Source organism: Xiphophorus hellerii, chromosome 16 (genome assembly GCF_003331165.1).
Source record: "Xiphophorus hellerii strain 12219 chromosome 16, Xiphophorus_hellerii-4.1, whole genome shotgun sequence".
Classification (NCBI taxonomy): Eukaryota; Metazoa; Chordata; class Actinopteri; order Cyprinodontiformes; family Poeciliidae; genus Xiphophorus; species Xiphophorus hellerii.
The window spans coordinates 19,851,664-19,876,039 of record NC_045687.1 but is presented as its reverse complement, the minus strand read 5'-3'; the positions used below and the strand labels follow the sequence as shown (position 1 = coordinate 19,876,039).

General features: G+C 37.3%; 1 protein-coding gene across 1 annotated transcript; it reads right to left on the bottom strand.

Annotated features, from left to right (window-relative positions):
* Positions 1-3,041: 3,041 nt before the first annotated feature.
* LOC116735468 (meiosis inhibitor protein 1-like) lies at positions 3,042-6,191 on the bottom strand. The gene is made up of 4 exons (XM_032587393.1): positions 6,176-6,191; positions 5,018-5,196; positions 3,796-3,910; positions 3,042-3,230 (listed from the first exon to the last, which is right to left on the bottom strand). The coding sequence occupies exons 1-4, from the start codon at positions 6,189-6,191 to the stop codon at positions 3,094-3,096; spliced, it is 447 nt and encodes a 148-aa protein (XP_032443284.1). The 3' UTR covers positions 3,042-3,093.
* Between the last annotated feature and the right edge of the window lie 18,185 nt (positions 6,192-24,376).

The window sequence follows — 24,376 nt, the reverse complement described above, 5'->3', positions numbered from 1 at the left end:
CATTCGTTTTTACACAGCGGCAATGAGCCGTGTTTCTAATTTACTGCTACGTGTACGCTGCAGTAATGAGCTAATTTTCTTACTGATCTAGCAACAGAATCCAATATCAGTATAATATCAAGATAGGCAGATATTACGCATGCAGGCATATTTTTTCATGAATGGAGATGACACTTTGTTTGAAAGGGTCACATGAAGAAAAAGTATCTTAAACAGCATCAGTATGTCCACTAGCCTTCCTACGCTCGATTCTCATCTCCCTTCAAAGCTCAGTTTGAGATTTCTCCCATTCACTCCGATTCTCTCCGGTAGAATTTCTCCTGGGCAAACAGCGAACAGGACATAGATGACCTTGATTTTCTGCACCGTTTTAAAATTCTAGTCGGCCTGTAGTTTTAGCAATGCGAGCAGAGGAAATGAACGAAGCCAATCAGTCCAAGTTCACCGCGCTTCCAAATACTGAATTAACATCAACAGCCATTTTGTTCTGCTTGCTACTTCTCTCATCGCAGTGGAGGATGGTTGTTCACAGTGCAGGCTATTTTCATAGTATGTAATGTATGAGCATCACATAAGTCATGGGCAGAGAGTTTACGCCTCCAGGAAGCAATTGTTTCTCAATGGCAGAGAGCCCAGACCCTCTGTACGAAAAGTAGAGCTATAGGAACTGATTGTCCTCTGCTTTCTTACTATCACACAAGATAAAGAGGGCAAAAAAACATTATTAAAGAAACTCTCACTCTTGTATGTTTTAACATTTGCCCTCTGGAAGACACTAAAGAGATGCAAAAGCACGAAGGGCAAACTAAGAGGGAAATCCTTTCCTACACCTATCACAGCACAAAAAGTATGAAGTATTATATATGCATTATGTAATAAGCTGCTCTTACCTTTACCTTTCACACTTCAATGTTTGCAAGTGTTGAAATCTATCTGCCAAGGGCATTGCATGGTTTTATGCAATGTCAATGCTATTTTTCTACTTTAATTTCCCATGAAGGGCACAAAAAGCCATGAACATATACATAATATGTAACATTAAGAAACACACAAAAGCTGACCTTGAAGATATTTGTGCGTGCAGATATAAGAACTTTACTATTCTGACCTCTGTTTTTAATAACTCACCTGGTGAAATAAATACAAAAAAATAATAATATTAATAATCACAAACTAATTTTGAATGTAATGAATTTTATGGCCCGCCTATAGCTTAAATTTGCCAGTGTTTAGACTCCACTGGACTAGATCTAATATAATCATAGAATTTACACTTTCATACAATTTAGGATTCATGAAAATGGACAAATGGATGGATGCTGGTCACTGCTGCTAAGAAATTAGGTGCTTGTGTGAAATCTGGAGGAAGGAAACAGCTGCAGCTCTTGGCAGCTCATTCCCCATCATGGTCAGACTAATCCCACTTTACAGAACGTTACATTAAAACTTTCAAACAGCAACAATAACTTGAAGTGCTGTATACAAGAGAGGAGTGCTTGTGTTAAAAACAAACAAAAAAAATAACTCTCCTGGATGAAATCTTTCTATATCAGAATAAACAGACAAGCCTCTGAATTAAAACTAGCATTTAACATGAATTAATTTAAACTAACAGAAACACGAAACAAGTTCAAACATTATTGGAAAACCTTGATCACTGCACATGTTTTACGGTCTTTCGCAAAACTGTTTAGGTGTAATGTGTGTTTTAGTATTTATTTGTGTTTTTATTACATGTCCTACCTTGCTTACATTTTCATGGAGTGCTGCTCTGCCCTGGAGGTTTACTTAAATTGCAACAGGTTGCATATTACAGTTGCAAGTGGCTGGTAAACTGTTCCAGTCAATCAACTCAAAGAGCTTTAGGCAAGATAACAAAGAACCTGTCAACTTCACAGTTCTGTCATGATTCTTTGAAGGACAAAGCAAAGGCAGTTGTGTTGATAAGAAAACACAACTGTGGCTCTTTAAAATTTTAAAGAGCCACAGATCCTACAATCTGATAAGAGGCTTAAAACTGACATCACAATCAAAAAAGGAAAAAATAAATACAAAAATCAGTATTTAAATCGAATAATTAGAATAAACACTGCTGTTACATGGGAATAAAACAGAATACATAAATAAGATTAAAATACAATTAAGTGAAACTACAGATGTGCTAAAATTACAGATGTAATTACCTGATGGCTAAAAAGGGAATAAGAAAACTAACTTTGAGGTGGGATCTTGTTTATAAGATAAGCAGGTGTGATAAAAATATGGGACAAAGAGCATTAATGATTTTAAATCATAAAACTCAACTTCAAAACATGTTTGGAAAGGAATAGAATAATTAAATCAATCAACTGTGTTGCCATTTTTGCAAAGATACACTTAATGACAGTTTTTCATTTTTAAAACTGTGGAATTTTAAAAAAAATACTGCAAAGCTACATTTAAGATTAATTTTTAAAAATATTTTAACAACATCAGTCTGAATAAACACAAACCTCCACATTGGGAAATTTACTAAAACTTTCTGTCAATCAAAAAAAATTCACAAAGCAACACTATTCTGCATGAGCTTTTAATGACCTATATCTCCGTCAGTGATCAATCATCAGTTATTTTTAGACATGCAAACATAGTGATTAAATACAAAACTGAAAACTGGTGTCTAATCCATTTAAACTCTCTCTCATCTGATAGACAGAAGAACAATGATCAGAAGTGAAGCTAAAATATGAAAAAGCCCTGTCATCTCGTTTTAATGAGGTCATGAATAAGTGCAATGAAAAGGGATCACATTTCAAAGCTGGCTGAGCTTCACTTCTGTGGGAGAAAAACGTTTTCATAGCAAATATGTGCACAGTTGAAACCAGTAGTTTGCATACATGGAATAAAAATACACATCCATATTTTTTTCTTACAATTTGAAGTTAAATCAAACCAAACATCTTGTTTTGAGCCATTTAAAATGACTAAAATTATTTCTATTTGCTAAACACCACAATAAGAAACGTTTGTTCCGATTCAACTTCAGAGATTGAGGAAAAAAAGTAGATGCGTTTTTTTTATTCTGTGTATGTAAACTTCGGGTTTCAACAGTTCTCAGTTTGGGGTCTCACCATATACGGAGTGGCATTGGGAAAAGAAAAGCGGCTCCTCAGTCAGTAACACCAAACAGCTGTAGATGGACCACAGCAGCATCTCACTGCTGCTGCTGGCCAGACGGTCAAAGAGAAAACCTGAGAGAGACGGAGGCACAATAAACAAAGTGTACAGTCACTCTGCGACTCTGTAAAATCGTTCACCTAACTGAGTTCATAAAGACGTCTTCCAACAATGTTTGTATGTAAGGTATGCAAAAAATAAATAAGAAAATTGCAATCTTAACCAGCCTGTACGATTCAGGGGGAGAGGGAATATTTAGCAAAACTTACCTGGAAAAGTAAAAGAAAAACAAGAAAAAAATTGGGAGACAAATCAAAAAGCATACAGCTATGTAAAAAAAAAGAGTCAAAACTTGCATGTTTGGACCTACAGACTTGCACAGGTCGAGTCAACCAATCAAGTTTGTCCCAAAAGCAGATCACAAGATTCTGAAAATAGTCTTAAATGTCATCAATAGCAAGCATTTGGTTGCTTTTTCATAAATAAAACAAGGTTTGTTTTCCTAAAATCGACCTTAAATTTAATTTTCTTCATCTTTAATAAAATAAATACAAGATCAGTGTGAACCTTTCGCAAAAAGGACTGAATATCTAAAACATTCGAATGGCTGATTTCATGTCTAGTGTGCCTGTGTGTTACCTGGTAAATCAGCCTTGATGCAGAGAGCGCAGTACTGACTGGGAGAATGAACCAAAATTGCAGCGATGCACTTTGCACTGGTCATTTGCAGCGTCTCATCACCGCTCAGCAGCAACTGAAAAATGAAATGTTTTCATTGGGATCCATCAGATATGAACCTTAAAGTATCACCAGAGTTCAACTTTGCTCTGCATCAAATATATCTTAGCTGATTTCCATTCCAAAACAAGGACCATAAACTATAAATATGATTTTTTTTCCATGTACAGTTTGAGTTTCTGTAGATTAAATAAATCAACATTAAACCAGATTCAGTGTTTTAATGCCAACCGAAAACATTGAATAACATTAAAAAACATGTCCAGCTAAGGAGGAAATGACCCCCTCCTTAGCATAATCCATTAATTAAAAAAATAAGTTCTTAAGTAATAAGTATTTAGAAAGATCAACTGACTGAAGACTTCATTAATTACTTATAATTAGAGTGAAAATTACTCATCACTTACAGAGTTTACATTAAGAAATTTTATATCCTTCAGAAAATAGAATAAACTCTTATTTTTCTTTTTACATATTTATCCAGGAGAATCATCTGGAGAATACTGAAAGCAAACTCCATTTATATACTTTGTAAAGCTGCACAGAAGCCCTGAGTCGTCTGGTAGTTTGAAAATGAATCAACAATTTAGCATAGCTGCAGAAAACATTCACTTCTGATGAATCAGCTTTTCATTTTGCAACTTTTGGTGATTTTTATATTCAGAAATGCTGAAATTAAGGTTTCCAAACAGCCGCTCACAAGCTGATTTGAAGGGGGGATGACATGTAGGGTTCATCCCATCAGTTTTACACAGTTTATTATCTGACCACAGCTGACGTAGGCATGGACGAATGAAATCACAGTATATTTAGTAGGATTACTTGTGTTGTTATAGGAATATTAATTTAATATGAGAGTAATAATTTACACAAAACATCTAAAACGATGGTGGTTGAAAGTTACCGGCTGACCCCATGAACTGTGAGCGACCACTGAGAACATCCACCCAAATATAATCTACACATTGATTTCCCAGACATTTAGCACAAATATTTGTGTAGGCTAAAGCCCAAACTGAACCCCTGCTCAAAGGAGCATTAATCCGGGATTAGAGCTTGTTGTTATGACGATAGTGTTAGAGTTCAGGTCTTTGGAGTGGCAGCAGGATGTTTAGACAGAGACCTTTTTCAACAGGAGAGGCAGTAAGCTGTGGTCAGCAGGCTGTTGCTCTTGGTCTTGGATGAGGGACTGGCTGTTGTTGGTGAGGATGTCCTCATTCGTGTCGCACATGAGCGGACCGCCTGAGCTGCTCATCAGAACCGACACGGCTTCTTCATACTTGACCAGCTGCCAGAGCAGGCCTAACAGACGAAGGATACAACGGACTCTGATGACATGCTTCAAAAGTATAAGAAATTATCACTCAAAACACATCCCAATGTCCGTAAACTATGATAATCTATTTAATCTATACATCATTTCTTAACCTCAAGTTGAAAACAGGCCATGATAGACATTATATAAATCAAAGCATCTAAGTTGGACTGATGACAAACACATTCCTAACCCTGAAACTAAACACTTTAAACTAGAGGAATGCTAGTGTACTCTGAAGAAACATTATTTCATCATCTGCTGTGACCAGATCAATAAAAAGAGTTTTAATTCAAAGTTTAAATCCTGAGTTTTCTATAAAACAAACGGGTGCATTGATTTTGATACAAGAATTGACTTCACTTTGGGGAGTTTTGTCTTATGGGAACAAAACTTGACTATGCACTCAAAACTTGAGTGCATAGTCTAATTACATTAGAATATGCATTTCCATGTGGCTTGATTGTCAGATAAATAATAGTGTTTGAAAATAACATTAAAGCAGGTATTAAACCTACTTTTCATTAAGCTCAAATTTCTGTTCATTTTTTATTGATCTGATGTATATTAAATGTCATGTTTTCCTTAGGAATAAGAAGGAAATCATAACCAAGAGAAATAAAGGTTTGAAAACATCAGTCTGTGTGTAATAAATCTATATGTTTCACTGAGTGAACCGAGTTGCTGAAATAAATTAACATTTCAATGATACTGTAATTTATTGAACATAAGCATATGCCTGGTTAAATATCCATTAGCAAGTTAGACCTTGACTTGAAGTTTTTTGTTGCCACCCAGAAGGTCTGTTTGTCTGGATATTTGATAGAGTTTATTAAATTGGATGATTTGCTTGCCATGAAATGGCTTTTAAGCAAAGCAATTTGTAATTGGATTGAAATTGTTGAATTTATGAAGTTCATTCCAGAGGCCTGATGTTAGCCTGCTGTTACACATTCCTCCCCCTACCTAGCATTTCTATCATAGCAACTAAATTGCTCAACTCAAGTCTCATCCGATCTTATAGCTTTTTCCCCCCAGAAGGCGTATAGCTTGTTCATATGAAGGACCCAGATTTCAGTGGAGTTTGAAGATGTCGATTTTTTGTTTGAAGATCATTCAAACAGAATGAATGATGAACAATTCAAAATTACAATTTTTTTTGTTTTTTGTGCTCTCCTCTTTCTCTCTTCCTGGCTCCTGTTCCTGTGTTTCTAATTCTATAGAAGAGCTGGACTCCTCCTGCTGTGCTTTTAACTCACCTCTGTCTAATCATCATCAAGACTGCAGCAGGTCTCCCCTGGCGCCTGATTGTTAGCCTTTGTTGCGATAATCAAGCTCTCGTTGTGTAATGTCCTCAGATAATCCAGATTGCTACCTAAGGTCTTGTTGGGTCCTGGAACAAACTTTTCTGGGTCTTACCTTGAGCCTCAGAAGATTGAAATCTTGATCCTTCAGCAGGTGTCAGGCCAGATTTACAATACCTACCCCCACCATTGCACTTTGTCACTGGCTAATCACTGGAAAACTCACCTGCACGTACTTTCTTAGTCAACTTTCTTGCAGATCGGTGCATGAATAAACAGCAATAGTAATGTAGTGAAATTAAGTTTGGCTGCACAGTGGCGCAGTTGGTAGCAATGTTGCCTTGCAGCAAGAAGGTCCTGGGTTCGATTCCCAGTCCGGGGTTTTTCTGCATTGAGTTTGCATGTTCTCCCTGTCCAGTGTGAACCCTGCCTCTTCCCCGGAACGTTAGCTGGAGATGGGCACCAGCACCTCCCGACCCCACTAAGGGACAAGGGTGTAAGAAAATGGATGGATGGACATTGAATCCCGTTTTGGAATGGAAAAAGAAGATTAACATCAGTTTCTGCAATGAATTTCCTGAAGCTATACCTTTACCCTATAAAAGTTTGTTAAATACGCTTAAAACCCTGACCCATCCTAACACACAAACCGATTAAAATTACTCTACCAAGTCCTTTAAGCTTAGAAGGTTGTTGAAGGTAACAAAAAAACAGAGAATTCACAATAACCTCAAGCTTGTGCATCTAATTATTGTTTCTGAATATTATTAAAACAATTATTGAAATATTGTTTAAGGAATAATCATCAGCATTCTACCCTAAAAATAATGTCCAAGATGTGTGAACGTAAACTTCAGAGAACTACTAACGTGTGTTCAAGAAGTGTGAATATTTTCTCACCTGCACAGTTTTTAATGAGCTGCGCTGAGCTAGCATTGCTAAACGTCTGCAGCAGCAGGGTGCATAACCTGTCCCTAGTGGCAATGGGCAGGTCCTGTGCCCCAGCGTCTCCAGACGTCTGCATCAGCTGCAGCCAAACATGCACTACTGAAGTCTTCAGTGCTTCGTCTGGATATGCCAAAGCTGAGCACAGGTGATCCAGCAGGGGAACTAATGAACAACGGAAAAAATTGTTAAAAGTAATTGACAAAACTGCAAAAAGAGTAAAGCAAGTCAAATCTTGTAGTTGTATTTCCAAGCTTTCTCAATGGTAGCGCTAACCTGTAGAACAACCTGTCTTTGCTAAGCTAGACAGACTGGTAATCATTTTATAGATTTCTTAAAAACCAGCTTTTATACTTTGTCTTTTAGTTCTGACTTCACCGCATATTCTGTTATTGCTAATGACCTGTCCTGATGAAAATCTACACCATACTACAGAGTTGTGCATTAGATTTGTAACACAAATGCAAATCTAACAAACAAGTTACATAATATTTTACATTATAAAATGAGCCTTTTGAAGAGTGGTTCACAGATACGAATCAGAAAACTGAGAGAAACGCTTGTAAATATTTTGTTTCAAAGTAGATTAGCTTGATGGTCTTTATGCTGTCCCACAGTTAACACACAAGCCATCTGCTTTAGTGCTCCTTCCTTTGGCTATCTGCAGAAATCTCTTAGGAGATTAGTGATAGTGCTGACAGAGCATGTGGCTGTGACTGCATGCGCTGCCTCTCTAACAACATTTACGGCAAACACTCAGACTGAGGATGCACCAGCCACAAAGCAGAGCTTCCAAGTTACTGTTTTCTCAACCATTTGTTGTACTGTATGTAGGCCTTAATACCGAGTCTCGGACATTATGTAAAGACTCCAGCATGATGGAGAAACTATAATAATACTTTTAATATTACTACAAAAAGGCAAGGATCAAATACCGGAAATTAAACTTCTCTTAAACACAAACTGAAAAAGCAGACTGGATAGAGAGAGAGGGTAGAACAGGTATAAAGCCCTCCATCTCTACCAGACTAGGAGTCTTTTTTAATCACAACTTCCAGGTATGCTGGCTGCCAGAAAAGGCAGCCTTTCAGAATCCCAGAAAGAACAAGCAAAGGCAGCGGACAGAGACATCATCCATGCAGCGCAGAGATAAGTGGAAGACGTCAACACAGACTCTGCAAGTAGCAAACAAGAAAGGAAGAGATGACAGAGCCAAAGAGCAGAGCTGAAAGCCAGCTGCTCTGTCAAGAAGATCAAAATCCAAGTGAGCCTGGAGAGGACATGTTTGATTAAACTAAGAAATATGAGGCAGCAAAGATGAGAGCCAGGCATTAAGAGGGAGGAAGAGGGAGAAGACAGAGTGGGTGAAACCTTTAGAAAGAGGACAGTAATACACTGCTGTTCAAAAAGTACACTCCACAACAAATATACACAGCTGTCGACACAACATGAAAGGATAAACAAATGACTTTATTTTGCCTTTGTCAACAGAGGAAGCAAAGGTTCATTTCCATGCTTTGCTGCCAAGCTGTGATGCTGCGTGCTCTGAAATATCACTCCATTACCCTAGCGAGCCACTTTCAAAGGTGTTGCTTTGTTGTTGTGTACAAATCACCGCAGAAGATTTAATTGGACCCTTCTCTGACGCTCCACGAGGCTTTTGAACTCTCAACTTCTAGTGTAAATACCAGCAATTCCCAAGCTGGAGGGCTTGCTCTTTTAGAATGTGCCTTAATGATCTTCGTGTAGGGGAGGAGGGCTGATGACACAAGCAAAACTACAAAGTACACTCATATTACCCCTCTGAATAAGCTGCATCAAACAGAGCTGCTAAGCGAATATTTATGGAGCAAAGAAAAAGATTTAAGTGTATGTAGATTAGAAGTTTTGCATTGTTACAGTGTTTTATGTCGATGTAAAAATGTTATTGTTGAGGTTATTCGGTTTTCAATACATCCCCAAAAAATAAGTATTTGGCTGATATGTTTAAGGGAAATGGAGAGAAATCCTCATGTAGATAGAGCTCTATGAGCAGTGCATTTCTACTGGTCTTCACTGTATAAAACACACATTTTAAATATTATATAATTTTGAACCCCCTTTTGTTGCTCTTCTCAATTAAAACCATATTTGATATTTGCGCTTGTGTGTCCTTCACTGATGTTCTTGTCAAATCTGGAGTATTTCATCCACAAGCCTGTGAAATTTGAATCTTTGATTATCCGTAACTCTGAGAAAGAAAAAAAGCTCATCTTGATCTCCTCTGTTCTCTTATATCTCATTTTCCCTTCATCTTTTTACAGCTTTAATCAGTTTTTTTATTCATCTCCATTCAATTATGTGCACTACAATAGTCTAATTTTTTTTCAGTCCCTGTAGCTTATTTTTAGGACTAAATAGAGAGAGTTATTGAAGGCATCCTTAAGGAGGGCTGGCTTCTAATGTGCCATCTGGAATAACAAGAGACTATAGGGAAGGATATATGTACTTTCTATATTTGTGTGTCTGGAAAAAAAATATCCTGAAATCAATTTTTGTTCCTCCTGTAGGATCTCTGTTTATTTTCCTCAATCTCAAACGACTCCACCAACTACATAGAAGGGGAACAACATCAGAGCCAGAGTTAATTTTACAGGCTGGGAGGCAGACGGAGCGCCTGAAAAAGGATGAAATCTGCTGGGAGCGCTGGGCTTCTGTTGTCATTGCCTCGCTGCTGTCGTTAGTCCAAACAGGCCCACAGAGACATGTTGAGTGACAGGCCACAGACAGATACACACAGTCAATAATGGCAGCCCACATCTTACATCAGCAACTTAGCAAAGCATTCTTACCAGTGTCTGCTTAGGAATACAGACAGAAGGTGGTCGCAAAACGGAAAACATAATGGCTCTAATGCCAGTGTTTTGGAATAGGTCTTACTTTTGTTTGTAAGTGTAAAGACGAGCAGTCGGCCATGACGAACACCTCGCAACATCCACAAGCCTGAACCCGGCTAACAATGCCCCCTGACAGAGCGAACAACTGATCCATTAGCAGACAGATGTTGTGTAACTGGTTGAATAAGAGATTTAATCACTGTTATGTCAGGGAAGGGTGGCCAGGTACAATACTTTCTCTCGCTCTCAATACTGTACCGGACTATCTTCTAGCTCTAAATCTACCAATGTATCGCATAGGAAAGTTAGATGAATAAAATTAGCTTTTTTTTTTACATTTTGGCAGCAAAATGTTACTGATTACCATGATAACGTTTCCAAGGGTTAGTAATAAAGTAATCACAGATGAGTGGCTATAATTCAGACTTTAAAGTTTCTCATGGAAGGCTTTTCGAACATGTCTGTATTGTGCACAGAAGGTGATGAGTCGTTGATAACTTGTGGCTGCTTAGCAACCAATGGAAAATAAAATAACTTGTTGTTTTGGTTCTTCAGTGTTTGCTTTTTCACTTTCTTGTTCTTTTGTAATCAGCTTTAGTTTCTCTCTTTACTTTTTATGTTTTCTTAGTTGTTTATTCATTTAGGTTTAATCTGTTGTGTTTAATTATTCTTTATGCCTTTTCAATTTATGTCCTAGCTTCTCTGTACCATCTCTCTCTCCCTCAGTCTGCCTTCTGCTCTCTCCTCACAGCTGCACCCTCTTTCTAATTAGCACTGGCCCATTGTCTCATAATTTGTCTCATAATCAAGCTCCTAGTATTTAACGTTTTTCTCGTTCACTCCTTGCTGGATTTTTCAGCCTGGCTCTTGGTACCTGTTTCTATGTCGCACTGATCTTTGCCCAGCATTTCTTGCCTGCTGACTTCACTGACTGAATGACTTCTGCCTGTAATAACACTTTTGCATAATTTAAACACAATATCATATTGATAACCATAGCAGATTTGTACACAGTAATTATAATACTAAATATTCATATCATCACACTCCAAACAGCTGCAAAGGTCAGTTTATGAGGTCATTAAAACAAGAAATGATTTAATTGTGTATCTGTTCTGTAATTCTGTGATTTCTGTGATTTAATTGTGTATCCTGTTGAGTAAACCTTGAGTCATCAAATCCACAGTTACAAGCCTTGTGTTATCACAATACATTATATCACAGTATTGTATTATCATTGTTTGTTGATACTCTACACATCCCTGATTGGAGAAATTTCTCTTTGCCACAACAGGTGGTCAGTGGCCAAAATCAGGTGCAAGGCACAGAGTTAGATAAATTTAGTTTTCAACTTTCACTTAGTTTTTGTTTTGAAAAAAATGGGGCTAATTATAATTTATCACTAGAAACAAAAAATGCATTATCTTGAGTATATTTCCTACTTTTGGACACTATGGTAAATAAACACGTCTAACCAATTCATAACTTCATCTAATTTCTAGTTTGAACTAGATAGAAAAAATGAAGATAGACCAATATTTTTTAAATTATAAAAGTAATAAGAACATCACCAATGAGACCAACATGCTTTTTTATCTCCTGAGATTATTTAGAGCCAGACAATATATTGAGCCATCACAGCAATTTCAAAGTGTGCAATATTGCAACTGGAGAGCTCGGTATCAATATTGGGTAGGCTATATATTTCAGGTGTTATGCATTCACATTATGCTTGCCAATACTATATTTGACTAGTTTTTTACACCTGATTCACAGCAGTGGTCAGGATGCTAAAGCTCCAGGACACCGGAGGGGTCATCATGACGATAAAAAAGATAAAGAGAGAGATGGGCTTCAAGTATGAGAACATTCTGTTGTAATTATGTAAATTGTTTTCATTATAACATATGATAGTAACGAATGTGGAACCAGCAGCATATTCGGTTTTCCTGAAGCATAAATATTAGAATATTTTTCATTACTTCACTCATGATATCATCAACAAACATAGAATGTCTTCTTTGATATATCCTGTGTGTTTTCAACTAAAATAAAGTATCATGGATAAGTAAAGGTAAAATGGTAAAACATAAACTCATAAAAACAGTGGAGTAGTATTTAAATCAGCACATGTGCATTTTTAAAGACAGAAAGTAAATCTAGCGGGAAAAAAATCATCAGCCTACTGCAGGAGACATTTGTCCAAAGGATTAAAGTTTTACTGCTGTCATAGAAATACAAACAAACAATCCAACAACGGTTGAATATTAAACAAACAAATATAGAACTGCTATTGGTCTGCTGAGCATCACTCACGATGCAGAACGGCTGCTTGTGTTGTGGCAATGCCTACCCTTTTCCTCCACGCTATATAAAAGCTACTTTATCTAGCAGCTTTTATAAAGTAGCTTATAGAGTAAAAGCTAGTTTTAGCTTTTACTTTATTTATTACTTTAGCTTTTATAAAAGCTAAAGCTACATTATGCTATGATTAGACAGATCTTTGACACATTCTTACTCCAAAATCTAGTATCTTATCACCAAACAACATTAACAGCAAATTGTTTTTTTAATAATAGTAATAATTACACTTCTGTCATTCACTATATTGATTCTAGAGTCTTGAGTATCAACAAAAAATCGTATTAAAACTAATTTCTCATCTGCAACCCTCTGCTTTTTTTAAAATGGACAATCTAATTGAGCTGCAGGGTCTTACCATACTGAGTAATAAAGCTGTGAGCCACGTTGGGCACCGTCTTCACAAGGTTCCCCAGGAAGTTGAACGTCGGCAGGAGACTCTTCGCACTGAGCTGGCCGTTCAGCTACGTAAAATAAGAAAAAGACATAACATCAAATTTATAGTAATTTCAAACTGGCCTTAAACAATCTCTTCCTGCTAAAAACATTAATGTGGCTGAATAAAAGACATCTGCAAAAACAAATGGAGGAAAGTTCATCCAGAAAGTGACACAAGCAGTTTAGGGGACAATTAAATGTTTCACTTATGGTCAGATTGGTTTGGATAGATTTTTCCTTAAAAAAATTTATCTTTTGCATTTATGTTGGTTATTTTTTTCTGATATAAAATTTTCATTAAATCTCTACATCTCCTTAATGAAATGAGCATTTTTTTCTATTCCCTCAACATTTTCCTCAACACTAAAGTAGGAAAATATATTCCATTTAAACATTTGTTTAATTGAAAGTGCTACTAAGTTGCCTCTAATCTTCACACAATAGTGGCAGGACATTACATTAAGTGCAGATAAGATAGAAAGGAGACAATTGTCTAATTCCTAGTCCAAGGAGGGAGTTCTTTGTGTGAAAGATTTTTCTAATAAGATGTATTCTCCTAAGATTTATGGGACCTGTCAACACTGCCAGGTGTTAAACCTTCCTGTCGTCAGCAGCACAGACAACTTAACTGTTTGCACAATGATGCTGCTCAACTATCTCCTCAACCCTGAAGTGACACAACAGCAGCGAGACGAAGACAAGAACTCTGCTTCCTAAGCAGCCTGGTGTGGATGTGATATCAGTTCCAGAAGTGTTGTGTAAAACTTTAGGATGCGTGTTCCTGTCCCTGCATATTTTACACTTACTGTATAAGTAGCCGCGCATTGTTGGAAGAATATAAATGTGTTTGGATTACCTGTTTGTGGACCTCATCCAAAACAAAGTGAAATGGCAGCTCATTCTGAAACTCAAGGAGCAGCTGAACCAGCACTGATTGACAAACACACACACACACACCCACACACACGCCAACACACGGACATGAATCAGAGAGAAATTCATTCAATAAACAGCAGTGAAGAGACTGTTAAACATTTTAACACATTTCCAGCTGTCACCAAGATGTTAGATCTGCTTGGAGCATTTCATTAACAATACATCTAATGTTACAGTCATGGCTGTGTCTTTAGTTAAATGAATTTAAAAATGTCAGAGGAAAGAGGGAATGAACATCAAGTCATTACGGTTTTACTAGCTTTTATAATAAAGCGGTCCCAGAGGCATTCTATTCTGGGACAGCAGCCATGAAATTATTCATGCATTAGTTCTTACAAAAACATTTTCATATTGCAAAAATCTGTCGGTTTAACACTATATCTTCATTGAAGGACAAAAAGTTTTATGGGTATGGAGACGTGTGAACACTGCTGTCAGCATAAATCACTAAATTTAAAGAAAGAATTTACTTCAACTCTCTAGAAAGCAAAAATGAACAAATATCTACCTGCAGATTGTTCTAACAAGTGTCTAAAAGTAGAGGCAGGTCACCTTATTTATTGGCGGTGACCCTGCATGGTTGAACATAAAGTCTGTCCTTATGTTTATGGGAGTTTAGATGTGGGTGCAACGTATATGTCCACATGCAATATTGATGTGTTTGTATGTGAGTACATGTGGAGAAACACACAAAAATGTTAACCAAAGCATAAACAGGAATCCCTTCACCTTGGTCAACCTTTTCCACCGTGACTGGGTCCTCCTCAGTTTGAAGCATACCTGGGAAACAGGACGGGCATAAAAATGTAACCAAAACTCCACAAGTATTATAAAGAGAATCACAATAATTTGCCATCATTGTAATCTTGTGCACAATGAAGCAGGCTTGCGTTTAACCTTTGTTAGCAATTTATAATTATTTTTAGATTATTATTTAAAGATAATCATTTAAACTGCAGATGGACTGGGTGGCTGTCAACAAATTTCCGAGTCTGTATCTTATTTTAACAAAATTTAGCACATTTTATTTGTTTAATTATGATTAATTTTTCTATTTTATTTTCATGTTAATATTTCTCAGTGATTTTAGTTTTGCCATACTGTACTGTAGTCTAAGTGGGTGTGAGTGTAGAGTAGCAATGCTATTACAGTCAGTTCAAATCTAATAAATCATGTAGCATGTTTGCATTGTGTGAGACAAGAGATCATGCATGCATGAGAAAAACTCCACAAAAACAACTCTGAAACTTAAACCAGCGAGCGGGTTAACTTTTAGAGTAGGACTAGTGTATGATTTTTACATTATTACCGTTATAAATTCAGTAAAAATATCACACCTTGAATTCATATGCAAAAGAAACAAAAAAAGGAAGCCTGGTTAATTATTTTTAATCTAAACCAAAAACAAGACAACTACACTTGTCCGATCTCATATTTAATACACCTGTCAGAAAAAAACATAAGATTGTGCTCAGTAACGTTCAGCAATATGCACAACAAAGCCACAAGGTTTCTTTTCTAGTACCACTATAAAGTTCAGAGTGATTTTTTTTTCACATTAGAAAACACAAAATGTTGAAAATGAATCATCTTTGTTTTTAATTTTCTCTTTTAACTGCTTTTTAAGCCCGCTAAAAGAGCTAAATTGGTATCACTTATTTGACTGCATTACGTACACACACATGAAAGTTGTGTGTTGCTCCTTCACACACGTTGTGTTATTAAACAGCTACCTGTGAGTGTGCAGAACAGGGAACGTCTGCATAGTAAATAGAAAACCAAAAACACCCAGAAAAAAGCTAAACGAATCCATGTTATAAGACCTAACAGGAAGTGATGGCGACATTTCCAGAGATCCAGTGACACACAAGCCTTTAGGATGTCCAAAACAAGCAGCTCTGCTTACTGATGGTGAGTGGCAATTGGAGGTTCTTTACAAAGCTCACAACAGTCAATGCTTATTCTAACAGAGCCTTGCAAAAATATTAATATCCTTTGATTATTTTTTTCACATTTCCCATTGTCGTATATTTAGCTTCAACCTTCCCTCCTGCCCCCAACAACTCAAAACAGTCTCCATGTCCACGCTGAAAAAAACCCAACTGACCCCACAACGTGATTCTACCACCACTGTGTTTCACCATGGACATGGTGTGTTCAAAGAGGGGGATATGCCATGTTATTTTCTATCACCTTTAGTATTTTCCATGTAGGCCAAAATGTTTCCTGTCATCTTACCAGAGCACCTTCTTCTTCATGTTTTTTTCACAGATGGATTCCCGAGAATTTTAAAAGATTTCCGATAATTCAAAGAGAGTCCGATAATAATAAATAAAACTGTAATATTATTTTGTAACCATATCTTGCTTTACACTTCTTCACAACTTTATGTCTGACATGTTCACTAATTTTTCCCCAAGAAAGGGACAAAGGTTTCAAAAAAAACCAACTGTATTCATAATGAGATTGCCCAGGTAGACTGTATTTAAGAAGTCGAATATCAACCTTTCAAAATGTATGCGCTTAAAACTTTAACGATACATTTCCTTCACTTACACAGTTATGCACTTCTCTATCACAAGAAAACATAAAAACCAATTGAGATGTGTGGGCTGCAGTGTGATGAAAATGTTCAAGAGGCATAAACACCTTTGCAAGGCACTCTATTGTTCTGTAGCTTAAAAATACTCAAAATAAAAAGCTCCAAAGGTGAATAAACAACTTGTCCTTCAGAGAGATGACAAATATATTTTTATCTACATGGTGCTGTTATTTTTATTCTGCTGTGTTTTATTTCTGCTACTCGTGTTGTGTAGAGTGCTTAAATTTCCCACTTGTGAGACAAATAAACTGGGTTATATCATCGTATCTACTTTCAAAACATAAATTCTAAGTTTCTGGAACAATCTTCCAATACCTTTCTTCACCCTCTAATGTGCTGATGCATATTTTCCTCACCTAATAACGTGGTAATAAAATGCAGAGTGACTCTGTGGTCCTGTCGAAACAGCTCTCTCAAAGCCCCCGCAGAGCTCTTCAGGATGCCACTTACACTCGACAAGGCAAAACATTTCCTCACCGACTGCAACAAACACGTAGAGTACATTTAATAGACAGCTATGGAGGTCTAAATGCTGAGTGTGCCAGTGGAAATGCAACTTAGCATCTTAAAAGTTGAATACAAAATCATAATATCGCTAATGTCAGTTTCGGTCGTGGGAGAGAGGTCGGCATTGACATAAACAGCGTGATACTTACGGCCATTTCTTTGGTCTCCATCATTTCAATAGCACAGGCCAGACAGAGCAGCAGCCCGCCGCCCTCAGCAGACCGCAGGCGGACGCTCCACTTTGGGTCATGTCTAAAGTGAACCTGCTCATAAACAATATCCGTGCTCGCCATTGTTTCATCTACCAACTTACATGACTCATGTTAAAAGAAGGGGCAGGTCGACGAAACAAACAGGAGACTAGTTTGTTGTCTCCTCCGCAGACTATAATGTTAACTCCAAGTAACATTCGTGTTATTTATGCCTCTCAAACACAAAACTGCTCCCGCTCACTTTTCTTTGCACTCAGTTTTATTAACAAATCGCTACAAACGACCAATACCTGTCGAACTAGCGAATGACGCAGCAATTAATAAGCTAGCTTAAACTAACGCGCCGCACGCGCGCTAGCTTAAACTGTCAACACAATGGCGGGAAAATCAAAACTTTATTGACAGCAGGAGACAATGACACAGACGCTGCCAAAAGACAGAGGACCATTTGTTTCTTTCTTTATCTGACAGTATCTCAGACTAAACCTTTCCTGTTTTAGGTCAGTTAGGATCATAAACTTTATTTTCATTCTTTAAATGCCAGAATAACACGTGAGGTATCTTTTATTATCTCTAAATTCAGAACTGTATACAGGAAGATTACTGCATTGGATGCCCACATGATTTTAATTCATTTCAGTTGATGAACTAGGTATACCATATATATCTTTATGGCTTTTATGACACAATGGACCTTTAATTACAGCATTCACATATAAAAGGGGCAGAGAGAGAAAGTCATAAGACATGTAGAAAAGGACCTGAGAGATTACTCTGGACGGCTCTGTCAAAGACTAATAACCTCCATTCCATGTAGAGGACACTGTTGGTACGCCACTTGGGAGCCAACATAATCTATTTTAATGCACACAAACACATGGCTTAAATTGGCCAGCATGTCAGGAAGACAATTGTGACATCATTTGAAAGATGTTTCTGAGCAAGGCAGCCTACACACCTGATTCATTTACTCTTTTTTTCTGTCAGGAGGAATAGGCCAAAATTCCACAAACTATTATTAGAAGTTTGTGAATGGATATTCACATTTTTTGTTCTAAGTCTTAAATGGTGTAAAAGGCATTTCTACAAAGTTCTGAGAAAATATACCGTCAGAACGGTCGCCATATATATACCATATATATATTAAAAATCTCACTAACCTCGCATTTAGCAAATAGGTTTAGGTGAACGGACATGACCTAAAACAGGAAATGTTTATTCTGATTCAGTGTCAGATAGCAAGAAAATATAGGCTATATTCACTGAATGCAAGTATTTGTTTTTAGCTATAGAAAAGTGATTTGCTCATTTATTTTTATCTTCTTGTTTCATATTATGTGGTGGAAGAATTATTATTTCGAGTAACAATAACAAATTGGAAACACCAAATTAAAAGATTTTAAGCTGGAGAGAAAAAAAAGACAGTCTATTTTGTTTGAGTTTCCATTTAACTCTCTTTTTTATGTAATGCACTTTTTATTGCTCACAGGAAATGAACTGGTGTTTCAAAGCATAAGGCAATTGTTAAAAGAAGAAATGTTTAAGACCACCATTCTGTCATACAACTTCCACTGGTGGAGCCAAAAAAACATTTTGTGTTTAACAAGTTCCAAATAATATTTTATCAAAACCTAATAAGAGTTTGTATGAACTGAGGTGGACAAGAGCAAACCACAGACAAATGCTTGTGACTAATCATGCTGTTCTGCTAAGTTGATACTTGAGTATTCAAGATGATGTCAAACCCAACTTGATCATCTTTCAGTTCAACTTTCCAAACTCTATGAGATTTGTTAATGGCTATGTTCACTCACCAGTCTAACTGTTAGCAATACAAGTTGTTAGCATGGCATGTTTCTTTATCTTGCACATTCAAGTACTCTAGCAAAATGTCTGCTAAATGAGATCGTAAAATTGTGTCTGTGAAAGATCGAGATAATCTGAAGTGCAAATATAATACTTTTCACAGCACCTATCGCAATTTACAAGGTAGCCATATTGGACATTATGGTCAAGAATAATGGTAAACCTCAGAATTTTCCAGTTTGAATCCCAACTTCTACAAACTTTTTTTAATCGAACATTTTTCCAATGAATGCTAATCATTTTTCATGACATTGCATGACAAGAAATGCCCAGACCCTATGGGTCTAGGCATTTCTGCTTTTAAAATGTCTACCACAATGGTAGCAATGAAAAAACAAGCAGTAAGTGGGTCTTATAAGTGGGTCTCATTCAATAAAGTTTAAGAAACTCTTGTTTACATAGTTTCCACTCCTTTTCTTGTAGCATCGATGTGAAGGATACTTTTAGTTTTGACAATCTGTTGTGATATCTTACACCCTTTTTAAACATATGAACTTTAACTATATTACAACGTAGTGTCATGAATCGTTAAGTAATCCAACATAATGCTTAAAAACACAGTGGAGAATATAAATTACCCAAATACAATGGAAACAAACTGTGTGCCCCGTCTTGTTTGCAACAGCTGTCCACAGGGGAACAGATGACATCAGCCGATTATGTTGTTTGCAGATGATATTGTGACCTACATTGAGAGTAAGGGGCATGTGCAGGAAAGCCTGGAGTGGAGAATGAAAGCAAGACAGATTAATTTGGTTTGAATGAGAGGAAGACAGGTTGAATAGTCAAGCTATAACGTGGATAAGTTCATATACCAGCAGTCAGATATCCAAAACAATTGGCTTTGGACCAGTAAGGTGCATCAAGTAATTAGAGTGGTTGGATGAATTTTGACAAAAGAGAGAAAGAGAAGGTTTAGAAGTTGGTAATGAGCCATGCTATGATATATTGCTTAGCTTAAAGATGTTTTTTGTAAAAAAATGTATAAGGCAGAACATGGCAGGTAAGTCTTTCTAAGCTGTTTTTATTTTCCCCCACAGCGTACTAACATTGATCACTCATTCAAGTTGTCATTATTCCATCAAAGGAATAACTTGACTTGAGGACCAAGGAGGTAAAATACAAGCAGTGGTTTGATATCATAATCAGACAACCTGGCAACGCTTATGAGGCCTGCTGGTCCTATTTGGCTGCTTTCACAGGAGCTGTGCTTGCTGCTGAGCCAGAGCCGAAACCAGGAGAGAGGAGTGCTGAGCAGGCAGCACAAAGGTTGCAAAAATATTGCATAAGTTGTTTGCCAAAAGTATCTTCTCTCACCACATGGGAGACCCTGTTACCAGAGTGAATGAATTATGAGGGAAGATGATTGCATCAGCTAACAGTTTTTGTAACCTAATGCAACACATCTCATTCCTCTCATAGGATCGTCAAAGGAGGACCGTATGCCATAACTTGTCATTTTCAAGCATTGTTGACCAGAGGAGAAAATCAAATAGTTATTCATTTTATGCTAATTTTGGTGCTTAAAGTGTATTAAATTCTACTTGCATTATATATTTTGAGAATTATAGACTTTAGAAGATTTTCTGATGTTTCATTTGAAAACAGACTACTTTTTATAGTTCAGTCAGTGGTTTTCACTTAATTTTCACATCTTCACCCTGGCTGATATAAAAAACATCGTCTCCTCCTTAATGAAGTAGCATACATACTGGATGTCAGCTGGACAACTCAGCGGTATGAGAAGGTCTAAAATCTGGTTATCTCTACAGCATTCCAGGAATGTGAAGTTCATTTTTCTTCAACCTGCGCTGTCTCCTCCATCCAACACTCCGATCAGCAGTGCAAGTAAGACCTGGAAAAGCCAGTTTAGTTTTCATCAGCATCACCTGTTTGTCCGCCTGCAACTTTCTCGACCCCGCTCTTTTCTTTTCCCTCTGCGAACATTGTTGAGAGAAAGCCTAAAGAAGCTGTTCGTTTATCCTCCCCTGGAGAACCCAATTGAACCTGGCAAGCAACATCTTTCTTTTATCTGCTGTTTTACTGAGATGTAGCCTGGGCGGGGATCCAGACAGGGGATCTAGAGCCCAAATATCCAAGTTTGTTTGACAGAGCCCTGTTATCTCCTCTCCGTCCTCAGAGTAACGACAGGCTGAGACTCCTTCGGACAGAGGGAGAGAAAGAGAGAGAGAGGGAAATGGAAAGCTAGATTTGTATCTTTTCAGCTACCCAAAAACCAGGGATGCAAGAGTCAAGTAATGTTTTCATTCCAACAGAGAGAAAAGTGGAGGAAATTCTGTGTTGCTCTCCTGTTATGGGACGGGAAACAACACATGTGAAAAAGGGAACTTTAAATCCTTTTATCCCTTTTATTTTCTCCATGAGATAAGAAGGTCAAATGAAGTGAAGGTCTTTGCTTCCAGGATTTCATAAAAGTCTGATATGGTCTGGAATACATTTAAAATGTAAAATATATTGGAAACATATTCTTAACATATTAAAAAATGGTATCTATGCTTTGATTTGATCTGAAGCTGATAGTAATTTTCTCGGTTTTTGGATGACATGAGCTTATCTTTGATTAAAAACAGAAAACCTACCACTGAGACATTAACTCGGCAGGCTGATCTTTTTAAAATGTGTGATATTAATTTTCCTCTGGGAAGTAAACCAACTCACGACTGATTTTCAATTACTTTGTACATGTTGCGCGCATATTTGCCATATGTCTTAATTTATGCATTACAAAAAGCACAAACATCGCCTTTCACATATTTTTGCTCTAACTTTTAAGGTAAATGAGGATGGGCAAAAACCCAAAAAGCCCATAGCAGTACCTTCAAATTCTGACATCACCGCTGATTTTTTAAAATTTTTTTATTTATTTAGTCTTTTTTTGTCATCTGTTGTTAAATATCGGCCAGTGAGTTTCAGGTAACGAGGTGTGAGTTTTTTTGTTTTGCATTACCCATGAAGCGCACCGTTTGGTCATCGCCATGACAACAGAATCCTCTCAGCAGCAAAGCGGGAAACTGCTGATAGGTGTGTGGGGGCGAGAATGAGCTACGACCAGTTCTGTCCATCCCCCCTCCGTTAGCAGACTGCTCGGCACGTCAGTGTGGGGAAACACGTAGCCCGGTGTGTGTGGGCGCGTGTGTGTGTGTTTTTTTGTGTCAGCGTAGCAAATGAGCGCACACACAAATGGTCTAGCAGGAAGCTCATTCCTAATTGTTTTTCAGTCTGTTAAATTCAGCAAATGTGATGTGCTCCAGTAAACATATTGGAGGCAAAAAAAGTGGGCCGTGTTGGGACTGAAATTAAATTAGGAGGTCAAAGAAGTCCATGACTGAGAGGAGTATTAAACTCCTGACAAGAAGTTGGAAGGTAATTGGTTTTAAAGCCTCCATTTTAGCAAGGACCAGAGCTACGAGTCGGGCCAGCTATTGACTCTTGAAGGAGACAATCAGCCACCGAGAATGAGGCGGCGTGAGTTACGTCTGTCAATTTCATTTGTCAGCATTCGGGGAGGTCATCAGAGAGAAGAAAGTAAAAAAATCTCACTTCTTTTGAAGGACTTAAAATGGAAACAGTTTCCGCATCACTCATTAACCTTTGTCTCCAGAAACACTTGTTTTCAACCGCTTCCTGTGAGCCCCCAGACGCCCACACGTGTCTCAGTCTGTAGTGTGAAACAGTCAGAAAGTAGCTATGCTCTTTTTTTTCGTTTTTTTTTACTGATGTCATTCCACCACCTATGCAGAAGACAGATGTGAAAAATCCTAAAATAGCTCCTTTGCCGTTTCCCATTAAATACGGTCATGTCACATTTATTGAGCTCAGGCTGAAATACTATTAAGTTTCCTGACAGTCACTATAAGAGTCATTAAAGAAACTATAGAGCAAGGTTCTCGAAACTCTTGACCCATAAAAATCTTAAAGTGTGTCATGTATTTAAAAAAAAAAAATGTATTCAGCCCACTTTGTTCACCCAAATTCAAATGCACCCAAATAAAATTAAACAACTTGCCTTCAGAAATCACATAACTGGTACATATAGTACACCTGTGGGTAATTTGGCTTCACTGAAGACGCAGCTGTTCTACCTCAGGTGGTTAGTGCTGAACATCAGTAAACAAAGAGCATCATAAACACCAAGAATCAGACAGTTCAGGGATAATGTTTCTCAAAATTATGTGTTATGTGTGGGAAACTAACATCCTATATTACATTGAAAAGAATATCCCCACGGTCAAACTTAGTGGTGGTGTCAGCATCATGCTGTGGGGATCCATTTCTTCATGTGGAACAGAGAAGCTGGTCAAAGATGATTCAAAGACAGGGGTCAGTAATCTCTACAACCCTAAGAGCCATTTTACCTTTGGGCCAGCTAAACAAAATCTGCTTATTTCCACACAAGCAACTTTACTCTAATTTGTCAACACCGTCTAGAAGAAATCTATTTAAATCAAAGAGCTGTTTTACTTTTGTTTCTAAGTTTAATACATTCTCTTCAGTGGGACTTTTAATTATTTTTTTAATAGAAAATGACATCAACAAGAGCGCATAGTTCGCAACCAACTCGCACAAACAACAACAACAACAAAAAAGACTGTTTCTTATACTATCAGTGTCATTCTTCATATAATTTTTGGCATATATTGGATGAAAATGCCTTGCAAAAACTGCAAAAACTGGCATTTTTAAAGTTACATATACATTTTTAAAACACGGCTCAACTCGTTTGAATTAAAAAAAATTTTTTTTTGATAAACCATTTGGTCTTCACCAAAATAAAGTAATGTCTTCCAATGGTCCAGTCAAAGTTCATAAGTATAATTGAGAATCTCTGGCAAGATGAATGAAATTAAAATATTGCTCACAGATGTTATCCTTCCGACTAACTTTACAGGTTTAAGGAATAACACTACTTCATTTGGACTTGTCACGGTTTCTCCTCCGGGACTTCAGACGTGCCGTGAGAAGACGTAGGCTGCCTTCTTGCGTCGTTGCAGTTTTTGGTCTATAAATAAAAGGATTCAGACATGCCGCCCACCCCCACGCCCAATGGGAGCCGCTGCACCAACACAGCATCTCAACAGAAGCAGCAACAACTTACCAAG